Here is a 15007-nt window from a genome sequence, read left to right on the forward strand (position 1 = left end):
CTGAAAAAAAAGACGAGTGATATTGAAATCACTTCAGAATAAACACTCCACTCTTAGTAAATCAAGGCCAATGTGTGGGTTGCAAAAAACTATCCCTTTCTGTGAGTTTCAACAGGATTGGTGACAGTCTCTAAAAATAGTGAAAAACCTGACAGTCGCTTTTGTAAAATTCTTTTGTAAAATTTTGAAAAAATAATTCCGAATTCTCCTTTTGTGAGTTGCAACAGGAATCTGTGCACAGTAAAGAAGTGGTTTTTTTTTGTTGTTTTTTTATTTGAAAAAAATGATACAAACTTCACCCTTTTTGGGGCTTTCAACAGGTCTATACAAAATCGAGAAATAGCTTTTAGAAATTTTGAAAAACATTTGACAAAATTCTCCCTTTTTGGGATTTTGCAACAGGATAATGAAGACAAAGAAGAAGTAGACAGTGAAGAAATCGCTTTTTAAGATAAAAATGTTGATACATTTGACAAAATTCAGTCTTTTTGGCCAGGCCATGTGATGCCTCTCCACCACCACCACCACGCCTACGACCAGTCCTACTAGTGCTATACTCTGCCACTGCTTCTACCTCCACCACCTCTGCAACACACTCCAAATGCTGACTGTGACACAACTCCTTCTCTTGGGTAGTGCTATCCCTCTGCGTAGTAGTAGTGGGGAAGCAAAGACCGATATGATGGAGCAGAATGTCTAGGACAGACATTTCCACTGTGCCATGTAACTGTAGATGATGAGACAGCTGGCTCACTGTTATATTGTCAGACTCTTATTCCTCCTCCTGAGAAAACCTCTAACCAGTCCACAATATGCTCTGAAACCACGCAACCCCAGGAGGACATTGATAATTTTTGCTTGCTGATGCGGCTGCTACTACTAACACCTGACACCTGCTGCTACCTATACTGGTGCTGGCACTTCCAACAACATTCTTACTGGTAGAGGACATGGCAGGTGTGCTCTGTCCTCTACCCTGTCCAACAATTCCTTTACCAGACACATTTCTTTTTCATTGTAAAAGATTTTGAGGTTATTTTTATCTTTTTGGCCTGATTTGTCACTCACCTACTTTCACTCTTAACGCTCTTAACTGTTATGTTACACCCAGGTAAAAAATACGTTGCTAAACCCAGAAAATACAAGAAAAAATTTAATAAATACAAAAAAATGCAAAAAAATTTATGAAAAAATAAAAAAAAATTAAACCTAGAAAATAAACATAACTTTCAGATGGCATTCAATCCCAACATCTTTAACTGCATTGTTATGTTACACCTAGGTAGAAAAAATGTGTGCGATTAAACCCAAAAAGTACAGGTAACTGACAGATGGCGATGCCATGTTCAATCCCAACATCTTTAGGGTGCATTCCCACAGGGCGCATACGCAGCGTATTTGACGCTGCGCAAAATTTATGGCAGCAGCGGGAAATACGCTGCGTATTCCTCGCTCACTATACACACAGGGCTTTCCGGCGGCAGCCCTATGTGTGTAGTGAGTTTTGGAGGCGGAGCCATATGCCGGCGTGTCTGTGACGCGCGGCTCCGCCTCCAAAACTCACTACACACATAGGGCTGCCGCCGGAAAGCCCTGTGTGTATAGTGAGCAAGGGATACGCAGCGTATTTCCCGCTGCTGCCATACATTTTGCGCAGCGTCAAATACGCTGCGTATACGCCCTGTGGGAACGCACCCTTAAAGGTATTCACGGAATTTTTTTATTTGACTATGCTACAGGGGCTGTAAAGTTAGTGTAGTTCATAATATGGTCTCTGTACCTGTGTGTGACGGTTTTCTCACAATTCTTCTGTGATTTTCGCCCAAATATTTATTTTTAACAGCATACAAAATTACTCATGTCTCGGGATTTCCCAGGTTGCAGTGCACGAAGACGTGAGATTACTAGTCAGGTGATCAGAGGGAGTCTGTCCTGCTTCAATGGGTGGAGTAACCACTGTGTGGGAGAAAGATAATTTTGCAACAGCTGTAGGCACCCTGATTAGAAAACACTGGTCTATTGGATGGAATGCAACTCATTTGTGTTTCAATGGGTGGGGTGGCTGACATGTGGGAGGGAGGAACATGACCTCACACTTACAAACTATGGAACTATGGGATGTGTAGTTTGAGAACGAAATCCAACAGGTAAATACCCTGTTCTAGCAGGTACGTACTAAAATCACCTTATGGCGGATAATCCTTTTAACTGCATTATGTTACACCCAGGTAGAAAAAATATGTGTGCGATTAAACCCAAAAAATACAGGTAACTGACACTTACATGACAATGCTTCGTTCACCACACTTTTAATGTGTATTGTTGAAATACATTTCTCTATCTATCTCTCTTTGCTTGCTATAAGCAAATGTTCAACTTTTCGCTCTGCACAGTTTTTTTTTTATAAATCTCCCCAACTGGTCCAGTACTTTCTCCTTTTCTGTAAGCACACAAACACCATGTGTTCCTCATCCCTTGTGCTATTATTGCGCACATTGACAGGCTTGCGCGAAGCGACCCTGGCAGTGTTCTAAAGTTCTGCCAGCTGTGGCCACCTTGGACTGGTATGATCACAAATGAGCCGTGGTCCATATGCTAGAGAAAATGTCAAAGGTTAATTTGTTTATAAAGGATATTGCAAAATGGTGGGAGGTTTGCCCTTCCTGTCAGAATACAATGTACAGTACACATAAAAATATGTATTTAAATATTATAAGGCTAGGCTTACACTGTGTTTTTTCAGGTATATTAATTATGTTTGTAAAAATGCAGCTGCAAAATCACATTTTTAGTCGTGTAAATAAGTGATATTTTTACATAGTGGGGGTATTTATCAAAGGATTTAGAAGAAATACGGAAGAAGCGGCACTCCAGGGATTGTAATCCAAATAGATAGTTTTATTCACCCATCAGTGAGATGCTTCTGATGGGTGAATAAAACTATCTATTTGGATTACAATCCCTGGAGTGCCGCTTCTTCCGTATTTCTTCAATATTTGGGATCTTGAGTCGGACCCCTGGAGCTTGTGCACCCACTCTGGACTACAAGTCCTCCACTGTGCCTTACCTCACTTCTTTCTATTTTATCAAAGGATTTATGTGTTTTTTCCTTGTAACTTTGGCGCAATACTTTGGCGCGGTGTCTTTTTGCACCATAGTTTGGCGCAATTTCTCCACTGTCATTTTTACAACTTTCTCAAAATCACACGGTCCTGTGTGTTATTTTAACTTTAGTCAGTTATTCATCATTTGCGCCAATTGATCTTTGGTGCAATTTTGCGCCTTTAGGTTTTTTTGGCGCAATTCACCGCCAAGAAATTTTACACATGGAAAACACACATAGCAATGTCAGAAAATGTAAAGGTGTCAAAAAACATTAAAAAAAATTTTTTGTGAAAGCAGCGACGCCTCCAGGGCTGCTCAATACTATCCTGCAACATAGTCGTCTCTGAGGAACCTTCACCCTCCGTCGAGCCGGCATTGGACATGGCCGCACAGGTTCAGGAAAGGTAAGCACTAAAGCAGTGGTCTCCAACCTGCGGACCTCCAGATGTTGCAAAACTACAACTCCCAGCATGCTCGGACAGCCGTTGGCTGTCCGGGCATGCTGGGAATTGTAGTTTTGCAACATCTGGAGGTCCGCAGGTTGAAGACCACTGCACTAAAGTAACCAAAAAAAAAAACTACTTAAGTTGAAAATAAAAGCCATTTCACATGGTGACTATAAACCCCAGAAAAGAAAATAACTCAGTCGCTTGCTGATATACTGCAGGAGGGACTCCAAAATGGCCGCTCTACAGGGTAAAATCCGCTGTCCTCTGTGGCGATAAGTTCTGTGTAAAAGGCGCTGTGAACAGCTGATTTCAACATTTGAGCCAAAATTACTAACAACTTGCACCAAATGATAAATTTGGTGAATGTCCACGAAAACCAAAGTGAAAAAAAAGGGTAAAAAGAAACTGTCAACAGGTAAAATTGATAAATACCCCCCTGTATGCGCACAAACAACCACTTTCCTATACACTTACATACAGCACATTCATTGTAAAATTGGGATGCAATTTGTCAGTGATTTTGTGGCTGCATTTTTACTACTGAAATACGCCTGAAAAAACACTGTGTGAACCTAACCTAAGAGTGAAGTATTACTTTTATGAGATTGTGTGAGATTTGTGCTCTTTTTACTCTAGTTGATGATGCATTATTGCTCTACATGTGGCTTTGAGCGGTCTTGTCCTTCTGGATCGGCTGATCGGGTGAGTATAAGGTTTTAACATATTGTGGTAAAAGAATTTTAAAAGTTCAAAAAATATGAAACAGCGGCACTCCTGGCATGTATTGCAGCTCAGTCTCATACTGAGAAAACATCTCTTGACGACATGCCACAACCCCTCCATTCATGTCTATGGGGGGGGGGGGGGCGGGGGCATGAGAGCTGTCACGCCCTTTCCCATAGACATGAATGGACGGGGCATGCTATGACATCACGAGGGGGCGTGGCATCACGTCTCCGGCCATGGAAAACCAGATTTCTGAGAATGCCGGGTGCGGCATGGGTGCTCCACAGAGATCGTGGGGTTCCCAGCTGTGGGACCCCTGTGATCAGACATCTTATCCCCAACCCTTTGAATAGGGGATAAAATTTCTCTGGGCAGAGTACCCCTGTAATTCTATAGTGGGATGCAAGAAATGTAGAACAGGCAGTGATATGTTTTTATACCTCATTTCTGCTTTTCCCATTTTGCCGGGTTAAACCAAGGCCAACCCAATATTTTCCCTGGATCGCTTGCTGCAGAAGTAGTGTATGTTTGTTTCATGATATGTTCAGAGGACAATTTTATATGAAGGCTAAGGTGCCTCGAATTCCAAAATGCCCTAAGACTGTTATTTACCACAATACCTAGCTGACCTTCACTGTTGTACTGAAGTTTTTTTGGGTGTTTATTTATTTATTTTTTATTCATCATCAATAATATAGGATATTTCCATTATTTGCCTGCAGGGGGAGATAGAACCTTGCCAAAAGTACGGCTTATCTCGTTGGAATCGGTATAGTTTGCATTCAAGAGATATTTTCTCAGATTATTCTCCACACTCAATTGGGTGCATGAAAAAGTGTTACACCTTTGTATGGGTCCAACGTTGCTGTAAAAACCATTATGGAGGAGATTGCCATGGTAGGAATTTTTTATCAAGTTGGTATCTGTGTGTATATATATACAGTGATCCCTCAACTTACAATGGCCTCAACATACAATAGTTTCAACATACAATGGTCTTTTCTGGACCATCGTAAGTTGAAACCAGACTCAACATACAATGCTACAGACAGTTTAGATCTGCATAACCTGTCAATGGCTGGAAGAACCGAGCAATCAGAATGGACATTCACTGGTAAAACCCCTGTATTACTGAAATGTATGCACTGAATGGTGTCTGATAGCGCCCCCTACAGTACAGGGAGGTATTACATGTTCTGTACTCTTTACCTGTGCCAGGGTTAGCTGCTCCTTTGGACACCAGGTGAGGGAGGCTCTGTTACTTTTTTAGGACACTGTGTACTGTACAGGACCCCGAAGAAGCTCCTGTCCTCTACATAGACCAGTGTTTCCCAAGCAGGGTGCCCCCCAGCTGTTGCAAAACTACAACTCCCAGCATGCCCGGACAGCCTTTGCCTGTCCGAGCATGCTGGGAGTTGTAGTTTTGCAACAGCTGGAGGCTACCTGCTTGGGAAACACTGACATAGACAGTGTTTTACAGCTCCCAGCAGATCTTTCTTACTTTTATATATATGGATTTGTTTTTCTATATTAGTTATCTACTTATTTTTCTTTAATCCTCACTTTTTCCTATTTTGGATGACATTTTGGTGGCTTCAGAACCAATTACCAGGTTTCCATACAGTTCTGGTCTCAACATACAATGGTTTCAATTAATTGGTCCTGGAACCAATTAATATTGTAACTTGAGGGACCACTGTGTGTATATATATATATATATATATATATATATATATATATGTTATGATTTGGCACTAATAATTAAATGAGATTGATCAATGTTGTGTTATGTTTGATAAATAGAAAGTTCTCAAAATGTTTAGCCACAAAATGTGCACATCTCTGAGATGGAGCCCATGCCGAACACTGATGAGTGGCGGCATGGTCTTCCTCCTTCTCCCTCACTCCACCATAGCTCAGTGTAGATCTGCGACTACACTGGCCTTTAAGATTACAGCAATTTACACAAATTTATTTTTTCTTCTGTTTTTCAACTTTTTGAAAACACCTAGGACCTATATACAAATTTTTGATCACTTTATATTTAAATGGGCAATGTCAGATACAAAAACTTTTTATATTTTGTACAACTTGGCAAAACATTAACTTTTCTAATAGTCCAGTAAGTGTACCCGGAGTACTATCAGACAGGAGAGAGCACAGAGGAGTCCTATCAGACAGGAGAGAACACATAGGAGTCCTATCAGACAGGAAAGAGCACAGAGGAGTCCTATCAGACAGGAGAGAACACATAGGAGTCCTATCAGACAGGAGAGAGCACAGAGGAGTACTATCAGACAGGAGAGAGCACAGAGGAGTCCTATCAGACAGGAGAGAGCACAGAGGAGTACTTTCAGACAGGAGAGATCACAGAAAAGTCCTATCAGACAGGAAAGAGCACAGAGGAGTGCTATCAGACAGGAAAGAGCACAGAGGAGTGCTATCAGACAGGAGAGAGCACACAGGAGTCCTATCAGACAGGAGAGAGCACAGAGGAGTCCTATCAGACAGGAGAGAGAACAGAGAAGTCCTATCAGACAGGATAGAGCACATAGGAGTCCTATCAGATAGTAGAGAGCACAGAGGAGTCTTATCAGATAGTAGAGAGCACAGAGGAGTTCTACCAGACAGGAGAGATCACAGAGGAGTACTATCAGACAGGAAAGAGCACAGAGAAGTCCTATCAGACAGGAGAGAGCACAGAGGAGTCCTATCAGACAGGAGAGATCACAGAGGAGTACTATCAGACAGGAAAGAGCACAGAGAAGTCCTATCAGACAGGAGAGAGCACAGAGAAGTCCTATCAGACAGGAGAGAGCAGAGGAGTCCTATCAGACAGGAGAGAGCACAGAGGAGTCCTATCAGACAGGAGAGAGCACAGAGGAGTACTATCAGACAGGAGAGAGCACAGAGGAGTGCTAACAGACAGGAGAGAGCACAGAGGAGTCCTATCAGACAGGAGAGAGCACAGAGGAGTCCTATCAGACAGGAGAGAGCACAGAGGAGTCCTATCAGACAGGAGAGAGCACAGAGGAGTGCTATCAGACAGGAGAGAGCACACAGGAGTCCTATCAGACAGGAGAGAGCACAGAGGAGTCCTATCAGACAGGAGAGAAAGCACAGAGGGCTAGTCCACCCTCACTTACTGGCCATTGTCCATGCCTCCAAGAAGAACACACATCCCCTTACAAACCTAAAGAATGATAAAACATAGGATATGCTATCATTATTTGACAGATGTGGGTCTGGATCTATGGAAACAGCATGGCTCGTAGTGCCACGCTGCTTACACAACTCTTACCTCTGCGAGAGTTATATAAACTGTGTAAAACAGCCTGTTTGTCTATTGTTAGCTTCACCATCATGCAAACAGGTTACATGAGGCCAGGGGGCTGGTCCTCATTCTTGAAACAGGCGCAGGTCTCAGAGTTAGGACCCACCTCTATCACACATGTATGGCATATCCTGTCTATATGCTATAAATGGAAAAACTTCTTTATATAACCAATCAAGATGTTGATTTTTCTAAAACTATGGTTCAGCCTTTTATGTTATGTGAGGTGCACCATTTCTGATTTATAACAAAATCCCATCTTTTAGTATGTCCTGGTGGGTTGGAGGCTCCATGCAGTAATCATGGAACGTGTAATGATGGAATGTCAGGAAATGGGCAGTGCAACTGTTCCTTAGGATTTAATGGGACTGCTTGTGAAACATGTACCCCCAACAGATATGGCCCAGATTGTAAAGGTATGTTAATATCATGATTATTTTCTTTTCATCTTCTCTCTTATTACTGCAGACTTGCAACTGTGTTACTGTATGGTCTAGCACTTGAATATAGAAACTTGAACATTTCTGTAATCTCTGTAACTGTTTATTATCTCTCTATAACTGTGCTGAGTGGGGTGGAGCTAAAGAGCTACCATGTGTGTTCCTAGTAGCTGCCTTTCTAGGGTCTGTTATATAGAAAATGAGGCAACAAGCAAAGTAGGGCCCCATGTTTAAAAAAAAAAAAAAAAATTAAAATGAAATGCAAACAAAAACAAATGTTCTAATTTTAATGTATATAGTAAGTATATAAAATACAGATATATGTGTACTTTTTACTGAAAAACTGCAGTACAGTGACCACACAATAAACCCACTAAAAAGGGGTATTCCAGGATTTTTTTTTTATTTGACTATGCTACAGGGGCTGTAAAGTTAGTGTAGTTCATAATATAGTGTCTGTACCTGTGTGTGACGGTTTTCTTACAATTACCGTATATACTCGAGTATAAGCCGACCCGAGTATAAGCCGAGACCCCTAATTTCAACCCAAAATCCCAGGAAAAGTTATTGACTCGAGTATAAGCCTAGGGTGGGAAATACATCATCCCCCCCTGTCATCATCCAGACCCGTCATTAACATCCTCATCATCATCACCGCCTGTCATCATCCAGACCCTCATCATCATCACCTGTCATCATCCCCTTGTCATCATCCCACACATCCCCCCTTCATCATCCCCTTGTCATCATCCCACACATCCCCCCTTCATCATCCCCTTGTCATCATCCCACACATCCCCCCTTCATCATCCCTTTGTCATCATCCCCACCCCCCTTCATCATCCCCTTGTCATCATCCCACCCCCCCCCCCCTTCATCATCCCCCCCCCCCTTCATCATCCTCTTGTCATCATCCCACACCCCCCCCTTCATCATCCTCTTATCATCCGCCCTCAGTGGTCTTCAACCTGCGGACCTCCAGAGGTTTCAAAACTACAACTCCCAGCAAGCCCGGGCAGCTATCGGCTGTCCGGGCTTGCTGGGAGTTGGAGTTTTGAAACCTCCGGAGGTCTGCAGGTTGAAGACCACTGCGGCCTTCAACATCATCCAGCCCCCTCTCACCCCCTTTAGTTCTGAGTACTCACCTCCGCTCGGCGCTGGTCCGGTCCTGCAGGGCTGTCCGGAGAGGAGGTGGTCCGGTGGGATAGTGGTTCCGGGCTGCTATCTTCACTGGGGGCGCCTCTTCTCCGCGCTTCCGGCCCAGAATAGAGGCGTTGCCTTGACAATGACGCAGAAGTACGTTGGCAATGAACGCACTTCTGCGTCGTTGTCAAGGCAACGTGACTATTCTGAGGCCGGGCCCGAAGCGCTTAGAAAAGGCCTCCCCGGTGAAGATAGCAGCCCGGAACCACTATCCCACCGGACCACCTCCTCTCTGGACAGTCCTGCAGCACCGGACCAGTGCCGAGCGGAGGTGAGTACTGTACAGAACTAAAGGGGGTGAGAGGGGGCTGGATGATGTCGAAGGCCGCAGTGGTCTTCAACCTGCGGACCTCCGGAGGTTTCAAAACTACAACTCCCAGCAAGCCCGGACAGCCGATGGCTGCCCGGGCTTGCTGGGAGTTGTAGTTTTGAAACCTCTGGAGGTCCGCAGGTTGAAGACCACTGCGGGTGGAGAGTTCACTCGAGTATAAGCCGAGGGGGGTGTTTTCAGCACGAAAAATCGTGCTGAAAAACTCGGCTTATACTCGAGTATATACGGTATGTGATTTTCACTCCAATATTTATTTTTAACAGCATACAAGATGACTGTTGTCTCAGATTTTCCCCAGCTTGCAATGTGGCCGAGACTTGACTCATTAGTCAGCTGATGACAGGGAGCCTGTCTGCTTCAATGGGTGGAGAGATCGCTTGGTGGGAGAGGCATCAATCTGCAACTAATGCAACAGCTGTAGGCACCCTGATTGAAAACCACAGGTCTTTTGAATGGATGCAGTTCATTTATGTTTCAATGGGTGGGGTGGCTGATGTGTGGGAGCAAGGAAAATGAAATTGTGGGATTTGTAGTCAAAAAAAGAAAAGTCAATCAGGAAATACCAGTTCACAAAAAGCTAGCCACAGTGTTATGGTAATCTCACAACATAGCCATTTAGCCCCAAGACAAGCGCAGATCCTTCCTAATCATGTCCATTACTGTCTGCCAGGTATGTACTAAAATCACCTTATGGTGGATAACCCCTTTAATAACAAAGCCTAAAAAATACTGTCAAGGAGTAACCAAATACGACTACTGTAATGTGCCCAGATAACAATGCCAAATATTTCCAACACATGCCATTCGATTCTCAAATAACACTGCCATTCAGTGTCCAAAGAATACTGCCTTATAATGTCTACATAGCAAAGAGGTTAATGGTTAAAACCCCGAAGGCCCAGGGCAGTAAAAGAGTTACATTCTTATCTATTAGCTTGCTTTTGGGGGTCTAGCACATGGGGGCCCCATTGGAAAGAGTGACAAACTCAGGGCAACTACAGGGTGATGGAAAGTGCAAAATATATTACAAAATAAGTACAGAACTGTTCAAAGAAATATTAAAATTACCCAAATATATATTTTACAGTAATAAGCTAGAAAGAAAGTGTTTAGCATGTATTTATTTTTTATAATAAATAAGTCATTAGATGAAACTATAGTTATTTGCATACTTACCAATAGTCCCGATTTTTGCGGACAATTGTGGAAACCAGCCCACAACAGGGCTAAGGCATTTGTGGGCATTCTTAGGGTATGTTCACACTACGGAATTCCCCATGGAATTCCACAGGCGGAATTGGGCTAGCGGAATTCAGCGGTGTGAACTTAACATTAGTGTGAACGGGTCTCCGCGAGACGCGTTCACACTGCGTAATTTCAGCGGCGGACAATTCCGCCGCTGAAATTGTTCCGCACAGAGAATGAACATGTTCATTCTTTGTGCGGAAGTCCGTGAGCACTGCATAGCCGTCAATGCAGTGCCGTGCGGTCCTACCGCCGCCGCTGGCTGCCAGTCTGAATCTCCGCTCGCTGAATTCAGGAGATTCCGGAGATTCCGTTCTCACACTGTAGTGTGAACATACCCTTAGGCATTTTTAAGGGGGTTCCTTGGATGTGTTGCAGTTGTCCCAATTTTGCCTTTTTTTATTGTTGGTGTGTATCTGCAGTGGTGTACCTACTGCTGTATGTCCACAGTACTGCAGTGTAATCCACTCTCCCTGTAGCTCTAAAGTTAGTATAACAGCTGTCATTCTGTGTTGCTGCTGTTTCTGTTATTTCTGTTTTCATAGCAACTTACAAAACCAATGAATTTGTATACTCTCTTTCCCCTACATGCTCTCTGTAGTACTGTACTGTGTCAGCCCAAAGCAAATTGCAGCCGGTTTCGTCCACTTTCAGCATTAATATGTCATGGCATAGCAGAAATGGTATGTGCTGTGATTGGCCAGAGAAGTAAGGGAAAGGAAGTCCTATGTGTGTATTACTAGCAAACAGACCAGCTCTAAAGCCAACTGCTGAAATGAAATGAAAAGAATAAGAAATAGCTGTGCACCATGGACTCTCGGGGGTCTCAATATCAGCAGTGGAAGCACTAAAATCACCTTTTCACCACCCTGAAGGGTTAATCTAACCAAACCATGCAATTTTTTTTTTTTTTTAATCTTTTGAAACACGTATGCTTTTACTTTTATATCTTCAGACGTTATCAAGGAGAATACTTGATCTTCATTACATACACCATCTTTCCTATTGATTTGACACCAGGTTACTTATTTTTCAGAGTGTTCATGCACAAACAATGGTCAGTGTAATGCGGGGATATCTGGAGATGGATCATGTTACTGTGCTGAAGGATGGTCTGGTGAAAAATGTGAAATCAAACTACGTAAGGCTTTATTTCATTATACACAGTGTTTTTTTTTTGTTAAGAATAATAATGTGTGACAGTTCTGGATCTCCATAGGATCATGTATATCTGACTGTGTAATTTGCTCCTTTCAGTGTCTGTTGCAAAGCAATGACCTTAAAGGGGTATTCTGCCCACAGACATTTTATCCCCAATACAAAGGATGAGGGGATAAGATGTATGATTGCCGGGGTCCCGCCTCTGGGACCCCCCCCCCCCCCAATGATCTCCATGCAGCACTCATGCCGCACCTGGCATTCTAAACAATGTTTGGAACGCTGGGTTTGGGTGGCCGGATGTGACGTCACACCACGCCCCCTCATGACGTCACGCCCCCTCCATTCATGTCTATGAGAGGGTGTGATGGCCATCATGCCCCCTCCCATAGACATGAATAGAGGGGGCGTGGCGTGAAGTCTCCGGCTGCCCAAACCCAGCATTCTAAACATACTGCTATGCTGGGTGTGGCATGGGTGCTGCACGGAGATCACGGGGGTCCTAGTGGCGGAACCCCGGTGATCAGACATCTTATCCCCTATGCTTTGGATAGGGGATAAGATGTCTGTGGGCAGAATAACCATATAATGTATTCTGCCCTTTGCTTAGCAAATAGATGTTTATTTATTTGTTGTTGTTTCCTTTTATGTCCAGCTTTGCAACCAATTTTTTCATTACACTTTGCTAATTGTTTTAACATCTCCATACTATTTTATGTCTATAGACCTGTGTGTTTCTGTGGTTGCAGACTAGTCACATTGCTTAGTCTTTTGCTGGCCACACACTCAAGATTATTTTCCGCTAAACTCAATGATTCTGGCAGGGTTGGCCGACCATCTCGCTTGTTTCTTCTATCCTCTAACTAGCTCCTTCTCAACTATGGTAACTAAAAAGTAGAGTCTTTGTTTGAAGTCTGCAAAGATATAGATCTGCAGTGGAGCTATATAGATCAAATTGGAGTAAAAAAAAATGTTATTAAAAAAATTTTTTTTTAAATTGGCCGCTGCTCTGGCAAGCGTGACCAGAATTCATTGGCCTTGAATGGTCAAAGTGAATATAATACCTGTTTATTATCAAAAAGCAAACAAAGAATTAAAGGGGATAACACATTTTATGTGTGAACTCTGTATGTCCAGAATACATCAAATAATAGATGGTAATAAGAATTAGTTACAAAGATGAATTAGAGCTATAAAAAAAAATTGGTTGCATGGGAGTATATCTAGTATTAATTTGTAACATATTTCATATCCAAATAAACCTGATAACATTAACTTGGTTATAAGCTGCATTGTATTAGTTATTACTTCTTTCTATTGACTGCTCATATTGTTTTCTTCCAGCAACTACACCTGTTTGCTCTCCGGAATGTGATGTTAATGCCACATGCAGAGCCCATAATGAATGTGAATGTAACCCATTTTATGAGGGAGATGGAATAACGTGCACTGGTTAGTAGATACACACATATAAAATATAATATTTAAAGTGAACCTGTTGGGTGATTTATTCTGCCATAGCTTAGAGCAGGAAGAGAAGCTGAGTTCTGTAATATATAGGTTTATATGATTTGAAGCCGGATCATTGAGTAAAAGGGAAAGTAAATCCTAACAGGACTCCTTGGAGAGACAGTGAGAGTCCTGCTGACCCCGCCCACATCTAGTGATTGACGACCTTGTCTGTACAGAAAAAAGCCGTAAGGGGGCAGAAATCCTGCTGCTGTATATAACAGAGCCCATCTGCTCTCAGTCAGGTGTCTACCCTCTCAATATCCTTCATGTTTAGGTGCTGCCTTATTGGAACCTCCTTCCCTGCTATCGTGGGATGGGGCCAGCAAGCAATAACTAGATGGGGCATAACAGAAATCCAGCTGTCAGACTAAAAATCCAGCTGTCAGACTAAAAATCCAGCTGTCAGAGCAAAACGTATTTTGTATTCTTTAAGAGAAGACTGGTCTCCCATCCTTTGGCCCCAGTCTTCTTCCGCATTCTGGGGCCCTGCAGTGATGTCTACCCTCAGCTGATGATTCGCTGAATGACAGTGTGATGTAACAAGCTGGGGCCCGTTATGTCACTCTGTCGCTCCGTGTATCACCGGCTAAGGCAGGACATCCCTGCGGCGGGCGATGGGTTCTGCGCATTTTGACATGTTGGGCCCCAAAATGGAGAAGAAAACCTGGGCTTAAGAATGGGGGACAATATCAGCACACTGTGGGAGTGGCGGGAGGTAAGAAAACATGTTTTCTTCCAGTAGCTCAGGCAGAATACATTTTTTTTTAATGGATAACCTCTTTAAGCTTCACTGTATATTGTGTATGCTCGAGTGCTTTGTGTGTGTGGTAGCATTTAGATTGTTACATATTCAAATTTGTGTGTTCTTTCACAGTAATCAACCAATGCAGCACCTACAATGGCGGCTGCAGCAGCCATGCAAAGTGCATTCAGGTTGGAATAAAGGTCTCATGCGAGTGCCTTCCGGAATATAAAGGAGACGGTTTTATCTGTACTCCAATCAATCTCTGCGTTGATGGAGAAAATGGCGGATGTAGTGAGCACGCAACATGCATCTATACTGGTCCAGTAAGTGAGAAATTCCCTTAATTATTTTCAGATCTTTATGTCCGGATGGGGTTCGGCATTGTGTTTTATAGTCTTAATGTAAGACTTACATAGCAGTGTACTGAGCGGAGTATTCATTTTGGATAACTACTCCTAATGCTGTGCACAATGCTGTATTCCTGCCATCCCAGGTGACGGTAACCTCACTGGACCATTACATCTCAGCACATTGTAAGAGAGATTTGGCAAAACCTGTGTAAAGGAAAATAGTGCAGTTGCCCATAGCAACCAATCAGATTGCTTCTTTCTTTTATAAAAAGGCCTCTGAAAAAATAAACAATCTGGTTGCTATGGGCAACTGCACCGACTTCCCTCCGCACAGGTTTTACTAAATCTCCTCTTTAGAGGAGTATATAATGTATATAGGGTCTGCATACAAATGTATGCCAGGGTCTGT

General features: G+C 43.0%; 1 protein-coding gene across 5 annotated transcripts in view; it reads left to right on the forward strand.

The window, feature by feature from the left end:
- Positions 1–15007, forward strand: part of STAB1 (stabilin 1) — a 192822-nt gene that overhangs the window by 151572 nt on the left and 26243 nt on the right. For all 5 annotated transcript variants that reach the window (XM_056524140.1, XM_056524141.1, XM_056524144.1 and 2 more), the window contains 6 exons: positions 4191–4256; positions 5003–5177; positions 7881–8030; positions 11870–11974; positions 13336–13443; positions 14378–14571. In XM_056524140.1, the coding sequence (XP_056380115.1) occupies positions 4191–4256; positions 5003–5177; positions 7881–8030; positions 11870–11974; positions 13336–13443; positions 14378–14571 (798 nt within the window). The remainder of the gene's footprint in view (positions 1–4190; positions 4257–5002; positions 5178–7880; positions 8031–11869; positions 11975–13335; positions 13444–14377; positions 14572–15007) is intronic.

Source organism: Hyla sarda, chromosome 6 (assembly GCF_029499605.1).
Source record: "Hyla sarda isolate aHylSar1 chromosome 6, aHylSar1.hap1, whole genome shotgun sequence".
Taxonomy (NCBI): domain Eukaryota; kingdom Metazoa; phylum Chordata; class Amphibia; order Anura; family Hylidae; genus Hyla; species Hyla sarda.